We start from the raw sequence: 8,533 nt of genomic DNA, 5'->3' as shown, positions 1-8,533 counted from the left end.
CGGCGCCGCGGGCCTCCTCGCCCGCCGCGGCCTCCGCCTCCCGCTCCGCGCGCGTTTCGGAGCCGGGCGCGGAGGCGCCCGCCCCGGGAGGCGGCAGCCCGGGAGACGGCTCGTGGAGGCGGCGGAAAGCGGTTAGCAAGCAAATCCTGAACCCGGCCTTTTCCACGGGCTCCTTGCGTGTGCCGGTCCATAACGCTGCTGGCGCCGCGGAGGGGCTGCGTGTCCGCGCAAAGCTGCGCCTATGCACGCATCGCACTGTCCTCAGTAATAAACTCATTCTGTTATTCATTTCCGCTCATATCCCACCGCGGGCTTCAAACGCCGGCTCAGGAGGACGTTTCCGACGACGGCAAGGGGCGCGGAGGCGCGGCGCACGCTCACGTACCTGCGGGGCCAACAGGGGAGCAGCCGTTACCAACAGACACACGCGGCTAAGGCGGAGACGACAGAGGATCGACGAGAAAGACGCGGAAAACACGCGGAGCGCGCGCGGCCCGCCGCCTCACCCCGCGCCGCCGCCATGACAGCCGCGCGCCCCCGCCGCGCCTCGCGAGACCGACGGCGCGGGCCGAGGGACAAACCGCCGCGCGGCGGCGGCGCGCGCCGCGTTGCCAGGCAACGCCGCGGCGGTTGGGCGGTGCCGCGAGGCGCCCCGGCGGCCGTTGGAGCGACCGTTGGAGCGACCGTTGGAGGCGGCCGCGCCTATGGCCAAGCTGGCGATAGCAGGTGAGGGGTCGCCGCGGCCGTGGGGAGCGCAGCGACCGTGCAGCCGTGTCCCTTCCTTCGTCCTCGCCGTTTCCCCTGGGGCGGGGTGGCCTTCTCGGCCCCAGAAAGGCCGTCCCAAGTACTTCATATGAACAGCCTCCATCCCTACAAAGTTACCTTTTTTTTTTCTCTCTCTCTTTTTCTTCATCTGGTTACATATGGGGCCTGGGACACTGGTTACATAGGACTCATTTTGAATTGGAATAGTTTAATATTTGGATTTTTAATTTGATTTATATATGCATTTATGTAAGTGTATATGTATATATGTTTATGTATATATATGTATATATGTATATATGTATATGTAATTGTTCTAATTAGGGCAACTCTGGATTTATTAAGCCATTATTGGGTAACATTGGGTAACCCTCCATTTGCCCCATTCTTGGCTGTGTTCCCAGGGAGGGCAAATTGCCCATACTATGCCAAAGCAGAGCTCCTGGCCGACTATCTCCAGGCTAATTTGCCAGACTTCAGGATTCACAAGATCACTAAGCACCCTGACAAATGGGAGGTAAGAGATTGGTAGATATCCCAGTGCTCCAAGTGAGGGATTATCTTATTTGTGGTATAACTCTTCTTTTGCTGTATTAGGGGTCCCCCCCCCTCAAAAAAAAAAAACAAAAAAAAAAACAGTATTACTTTAGGAGATAGGTAGTACTGTGATGCTTTTTACTCCCTAGTGCTTTGCTTGACACCTCAGCCAAATAACCTGAAGAACTCTAATGCTCAAAGAGTAGCAATTACATCTACAGCCTGCTTACCTTCTACAACTAACAGAAATCCTCACGTTACTCCTTACTTCAAAGTATTCCTATTTTCAATAATGCCAAGACAACTGAGAAAACTAGAGGAAAAAAAACCAAGCAGAAGATAGTAAAACATTTTGCTTTTCTGTTGGGGTATCACGATGGCTCAGTTTGTGTCCCTACATTTTGAACACGCTGTTTTGTTGGTAAGCTGCAAAACATCTTGTAATCATTTACTGAGATCAAATAATGTAATAAAATGTTGTTATCAGTAACATTTAAGTGTTATCAAATGTAGAAAAAGTATTAAAACTTTTTTGGGGGTTACAATAGGAATGGCTTCGTGACATCTGTGAAAGGAATGGATGGGAACACAAACGCTCTCCGATCATTTGGAGAGAACTTGTGGATCGTGGAGGGAAGGGCCTGCTTCTGGGAGGAGTTAATGATTTTCTGGAATATGCTCAGGTAAGGATCTGCCTTTAGTGCTCTAAACTCATATTTTACTTTTTTTTAAAGCATAACATTCTTGTTCCTTTTTCTTTCAAATGCAAAATCCAAATGATCTTTCTAGTTTTTTTTTTTTTTTTTTTTATGTTTGGGCTGTCATTTGGTTAGAGATCACTGTTTTTGATCTTAGCACTACTATGGCGTCACCTCACCAATGCTCAGCGAGGAGATGTTAGCCATTGCTGAGGAGAACCTACAAGCTCACCTTGAGATTGAAAAAGAAGAGGAAGAGATTAAAGGCCTCATCAACCCTTTGCAGATATGGATCACAAGGTGTGAATAAAGAAAATGTTGATACAAAATTTCATTCAGCTTCAAAAAACACATTTCATCACGTTTAACAGAGCTAATAACTAACAGGTTATACAYGAACCCCTGTAATTTTGCCGAATTGAATCGTGTCTGTACTCCTCTGTGTAAGCACTCAGGATATAATCCAGAAGGTGTTTCTGTCTTCATTGCATTTTGCATCAGTTTAAGTAAAGGATGCAAACGGCAAATATTAGAAWTTTTTTTATGAATTAAGAAATTTGTAATATAGAATGTTTTTGGAAATACTTAGATAAGTGAACTTTGCTTTGAAGTTCTGGCTTTAAAAATTTCTGCATTTTTGTTAATATTTGCCATTTATACTTAAAAAAAAAGAAGTTTCTTTTAAATTATAACTGATTGTATCACCTGAAAGTATAGGATGGAAAAACCTTTAAAACGTTTTCCTTAAAAAAAAAAAGACCCCACTTTTTTAATTTTTAACTTAAATATGAAAAAAAAGAGCAAAAATTAACCAAACTAGTGAACTGTTTACATGTTAAGTACAAAGCAAATTCTTCTTCAATTTATGTAATCAGTGTCTGTTGATAAACCACATTTTTTTTCTTTATCTTTTTCATAAGTGCATCAGCTCCAACCTGCTACCATCTGATCCCCCTGTTGGCAAATGGACAAGTGTTTGGGATGACCACAGAAATCAGTATCCATTTACTGGACACGAAGCAGTTTGAAGAAGTTCTCTGTGGTATTGTGATGGAAGCTGAGGACATGGCCTTCCCACTGCTCCGCAGCGTTGCGAAGCACACTAAGATGGAAGAGGCTTTTCTGCAAGCCGACGTGATCATCRTTCTTGATGATATCCTCTTCAAGCACGAAGCCCCCTGCCTGGAGGAGTGCATCAGAGAGCTGARTGATGTCTGTCGAGTGTATGCTCGCCTCATTGAGAAGAATGCCAAGAGCGGCGTCAGAGTCATTGCAGCAGGAAAAACCTTYGTAAACCTTAAGGCACTGATGATTAGGACGTACGGCCCATTCATTAAACCTGAAAATATCATTGCCCTTGCAACGTTCTGGGAAAGTGCAGCTAAAGCCATGCTGGCCAGGAAACTGAATGTCAACGCAGCAGGTGAATATTTGTGTGATCGAGATTTGGAGATTTCAGTAGATAGAAGTCTTCTGGAGTGTTTTTTCATAGAGGACACATGTGCAGAAATGCATGCACAGCAGCGCACTCCTGCAATTTCATTGCTGTGCAGAATATGAGGGTTGTGAGTTGCAAGTTCTGCTGTTCTGTCTGCCTCCAGATGTGTGGATCTGTGTGTGATCCCACGACTGCCAGTTACCTTGTTAACTGTTGTCCTCAGCCCTATCATTCTGGTATGTATATCATGCTGGCAATCAGGAATTAGGACTTCAAGGTGGCATTTGCATCATGCAGTATATTGTTATGTCTGAGACACTCAGGCTTCCAGTATAGAAACATGAGAGCATACTGCTGTGCAGATAGTAAATGTATAGTAGGACTGTGTTACAGTGTTATTCCTGAGTTAATCAGCTTGCTTTCTTAGGAGGGCCAAGAGTTAGAAGTTGAAGTGGTGCAGTTCTCCAACACCTTGCTTCATGTCACTATTTTCTCTGTGTTCCAGGGGTAGGTGCTAGTCACAGTAACAAATCTAGATATTTTGGGGACCAAAAAACCCAGAAAAGTAACTTTTAAGGTAATAAGCTGAATAGCATGTCAGCTGATTATTCAATAAATTCCTTTTGCACCAAGTCAGTTAAATTATTTAAAAAAAAATGCATCTTCTACAGATCGCTGTTTAGTAATCTATATTTGCATGAGGAGGTTTTTATAAAAAGAGTGTTGCTATATGTTTGCAGTAAGATTCCTTTTGTTTTCAAAGAGGCTTGCTCAAATATATACAGTAACTTTCTATAAGTTAGGATTTATTTTTCAGCTTATAATGAGGTTTCATGTAATGTTACAGAAACAGGTTAGTTGCAGTTTTGAGSTGAAATGATCTTTGTGATCAAAGCAGGACATTAAGTCAGAATAATTCCTGTTCAAGTGACCTTCTGGAGATCATCTTATCCAACTCATTTTGTGAAAGCATTTGTCTTTCTCTTYGTTAATCTGTGCGTTTTTCTCTGTTACAGGAGTTAAAGATGTGATTATTTGGGGCAATGTTACTGGCTGGAGCTACATTGATTTCTCATATGCAAGAGTTTATGGATTTGATAGTGCTATTTGGGGTCCACCTGATTTTTCACGTCCATTGTGCAATGTGATTCATAACAACTGCAGTGCAGAATTCTTTTCAAAGTAAAAACCAAGTAACTTAAATTAATCTCTTTTTCTCTGAACCCTTTAACAGATTTCAAGATCTGTCTTTACTGGCAGATGTTTTACTGTATAAAAAAGAAATACTTAAGCTGAAGTACTCCGTCCCCAAAAGAGGTTGAATAGTTGCTAGTGCTAGAGTGGAACATAGTTCTAACTCCCATGCCAACTTTGGCTATCGTTGTATTTTCCTATATATTGAGTGTGTTTATCTTCTGTCCTATCAAGAGCAACCCATAAAAAGGGCAGAAAGGCCAGCTAGTGGTTTTGTTTCCTCATACAGATAAGATATCTTTGAAATAATACTAAATATATATCTGCTTCTTAAAAATATTTGAACTACATTGAAATATGACTTGAAGGGGCTAACACTCTCCAGTTCCCCAAAGAAAGGAATTGCTAACACCTGTAAAACATAATCCCCAGCAGCTGGATCGTTTCTTGCTGACGGGGAGGTAGCAGAGAGAGGATAGTTTCTCTATCCAAAGAGGCAGCAGCTGTGACACATTTTTCTCATAAGAGGCAGCAGCTGTGACATGTGTGCCTGTTTGGCTGCATGCTGAGCTCCTGCTCTTGGCTGAGCCTGCCAGGCTTTACTTAGCCACTGAAAGAGGACCTTTAGATAGGCAAGTTTTCAGGCCACAACCCCTGCTTCTTTTTGTTCGTTTGTTGTTGTTTTTGTTTATACTGTGATTAGCACAATGCGACTCTGGTCTGTGCTTGACTCCTTACATTAATTACATTAATTCTTCTAAGTAAAAATAACAGAGATTATAACTTGCCTAAGTGACCTGACTTTCATAGRTAAGGATGCTTGTTGTTAGCCTGTTTTCCATCTTTAGGTACCTTGCCTTAAGCACTTAAGAGTTTAATACATTTTAACTGTACTCTTCCGTTGGTTTTAGTTCTTACATCCTGTAGAAAAACTATTCTTCCTACTTTTTTTTTTTTCTTTATTTTGGTTGTAGCAACAAGATATGTTCAGAATTTCTGTCTGCACGGAGCTCGGTGAATTCTCGGGAATATCGTGGTATAGGAATGTCACCTGCTCATGCAGTAGCTACTATACTGAGATACTGGTATCAAGGATCTCCTACTGGGGAGATTGTTTCTGTGGGAATACTTTCTGAAGGTAAATCTATTTTTATTTGGCATATTCTATGAATGCATCTTATTACCATCAGCAACTTTAATCTTTTTTTTTTAAATCAAGCTTTATAGTGTGCGTGTAAATTGTAAATCGAATGAYGCAATGAGAGATTGAGAGTTTGCTTCAGCATAAGAGCTTCCAACTCTAAGCAATTGCAACATATAGAGCTTATGATTTGGTGCCTGTTTTTTATGGGCATCTTTTAGGTTAATGTTGTCCTTTAAAATTGTCTTTTAGTTTAAATGCTTTTCTTGGGGTATGTGTTTTGCACAAGGACTGTWTATAATTCTTAGTATTTGGGCTATAAAAGCATGTTTTTCTTGTGTATTTATGTGGAGCAATAAATGAAATGGTTTCATAACAACTGTTTGGCCCTTGCATGAAATAAGAGTTTTAAGATTTCCCCTTTTTAAGATATAAGATTGTTGCATGTACATAAAACTAAAATTCAGTAAAGTCACAGTAAAAGGGAGACCCTTTGTACTTTGAGAAAGGCAATCTCTTTTATGCTAAGGTTTTGTCCAGTTGAAGATTTCTATAAGACTTAATCTTCACACTGGTAAGGAGGTGGTTTTAAGCAGAAATCACGTTAGGGTTATTTTTTCTCTTTTCTTCAGGTCAGTTTTGTGTGCCTGAAGGAATCATCTTTTCCATGCCAGTGAGATTCCAYGATGGTATCTGGGAAGTCATGACAGACTTAGAAATTAATGAAACAACTCAAGAAGTTCTGAAACTCTTAAGCCATGACCTAATACAGGTGATGATTTCTTGTGCCTAATAATATGCTTACTCAGCCACCTATTGGTATATCATAGTTTAACTTTGGGTATGAGACCCTTTCTTCAAATATTAATAACCTACAAATTGTGCACAGGCAGTGACTTATGTAAAATGGTGTGTTTATCTATGTGAGGTAGTATTTATATGTGGAAATGAACAGGCAACTGTTCCATTGCTTGAAAAGGAGGTGATAAAATATATTTGAAATATATTTACCTATGTGAATGCAGGATTTGCCACATTAGGTTCCATGGGCCTTGTGCAGAACAGAGATATTAACTGTAATTTAATGTTGCCACCTTCTGTGCTCTTAACCTTGATTTTGCTAATGTTATATTCAGAGTAGTTCCAAGTCATGAGCCAGATCTGTTGAGATCTTTGTGGCTGTGACTATGCACAAAGAAGACTTCTATATAATTTGTATTTTGATTTGTTTTTAGAAAATACAAAATCTTCAAGCAGTAATTTCATCATTAAATCCTTTTTGCCTCAGTGAATATCATGAAGTTAATTTGACTAAATATAAGTATTCAAAAAAGAGTGGTTCCAAATTCTGCATTCTAGCAGCAGTCATAATAATAGGATAGTTTTCTCTTGAACATATTTTAAGTTTGTGATAGAAATTRAAGTGGAGGAAAACAATGAGTGATAACAAAATATCTTCTTCATTTAGGAAAAGCTTGTTGCACTAAGGAAAATAAGAGAAATGAGTCCATATAAAGATGGTAAGATCACTAGTAAAAATATTTGCTTCAAGATGGTGTTGGTTCTACTCCAAGTAACTTATTGGAAAAGTTCTTTCATTGTACATCCTATCATGTTTTTGAAGCTATTCTTTACTATTATAAACCTAGAAAAAATAAAAATAATGGATCAAATARCTAAGAGAGAAAACATACTGTAAATTGAAGATTAAACTTTCTGTTTACAGTATCTACCAATTTATTCAATATCTTTTAGTCTGTAAACCAGGTAAAAGAAGAAAAGGTTGAGATACTCAGAAAATGTAGGCAAAAAAATGATATCCTCACTTACTGCAGAGAAGGCTGTTTCAGTAAGCGACAGACATAACTGCCTTTTCTTCCAATTACGGCAAATAAAAGATTTTTCAAGATCCCTGCATTCTGAATTATTGACCAAAGCTATTGACTAAATTATTTCTTTACTTGCTAATGACACACAAAGTTTTTCATGACTTAATTTGGAAAAAAAAATCTATAACTAGTTTCAATTAAAAATCTTTCGAACAACTGCAGTATCTCTTTCTAATATGAGGTGTTTGTGAAAAGGCTGCAGGCTGCTCTCAGCTAATTTGTGGGCTACTCTTGCGACATTACTATTGGTGCCAYGCTGTGCAAGTATGACCTGAATGCCCTGCTTATCTTCTTGCATGTTTAAGAATTTTAGGAGGTAGACAAAAATATGGATTGTTTTTGCTTTCTATTTTTAACAGACTTGGAAACCTTGTCAGCAAGTTGACTGCAGGAGAAAATACTGGAAATTCACATGTGGTAGATTAAAACATTCTATTATTTTTCCATTGCTCAAATAAACATAGGCTAAGTATCATTGCTTTTAAAGTATCTTCCTCTTCCAAAACCTAGAAGAATTCTTCTTTTCTAGAAAAGAATTCTTCTTTTCTACCTGTGTAGTTCAAACTCACTGTACAGTTTAAGCACCAGCAGTGCACAGCTTTTAATGAGAAAGAAATCCTGTAAACCTGCTTATATGTTGCAGAACAGTTTGTTTCTATATCATGAGGAAAGTGTGGATGTCTCATATCCAAAATTACTCAAGTTAGGCTCGTGGCTTGACAGGAAATCTGGATCTTGTGGAGGCAAGCTAGCGTGGAATTACAGTCTGTTTCCTGCATTATATGCATTCTGCATAAACTCTAGTATGCAGATTCACTGCGGAGCATATAAGTTTTCTTGTTGGCCTGAACAGTTCTTATTCTAGGCTGTT

General features: G+C 39.8%; 2 protein-coding genes across 2 annotated transcripts in view; one reads left to right on the top strand and one right to left on the bottom strand.

The window, feature by feature from the left end:
* FASTKD2 (FAST kinase domains 2) overlaps positions 1 to 523 on the bottom strand; it is an 8,374-nt gene extending 7,851 nt beyond the window's left edge. The window contains exons 1-2 of the mRNA XM_026048273.1: positions 507 to 523; positions 54 to 385 (exon numbers count right to left, since the gene is read on the bottom strand). Of these exons, the coding sequence (XP_025904058.1) occupies positions 54 to 289 (236 nt within the window). The 5' untranslated portion in view covers positions 290 to 385; positions 507 to 523. The remainder of the gene's footprint in view (positions 1 to 53; positions 386 to 506) is intronic.
* Positions 524 to 671: 148 nt separating this feature from the next.
* Positions 672 to 8,162, top strand: MDH1B (malate dehydrogenase 1B). Its single transcript, XM_026048346.1, has 10 exons — positions 672 to 726; positions 1,170 to 1,282; positions 1,851 to 1,985; positions 2,158 to 2,300; positions 2,921 to 3,423; positions 4,455 to 4,620; positions 5,607 to 5,770; positions 6,406 to 6,545; positions 7,242 to 7,293; positions 8,022 to 8,162. Exons 1-10 carry the CDS (start codon positions 705 to 707, stop codon positions 8,045 to 8,047), a joined length of 1,464 nt encoding a protein of 487 aa, XP_025904131.1. The 5' UTR covers positions 672 to 704; the 3' UTR covers positions 8,048 to 8,162.
* Positions 8,163 to 8,533: the final 371 nt, after the last annotated feature.

The sequence above is a fragment of the Nothoprocta perdicaria genome, unplaced genomic scaffold (assembly GCF_003342845.1).
Source record: "Nothoprocta perdicaria isolate Ctin4 unplaced genomic scaffold, notPer1 scaffold_11, whole genome shotgun sequence".
Lineage (NCBI taxonomy): Eukaryota > Metazoa > Chordata > Aves > Tinamiformes > Tinamidae > Nothoprocta > Nothoprocta perdicaria.
The sequence above is the reverse complement of the archived record's forward strand: the minus strand, read 5'-3'. Positions and strand labels throughout refer to the sequence as shown.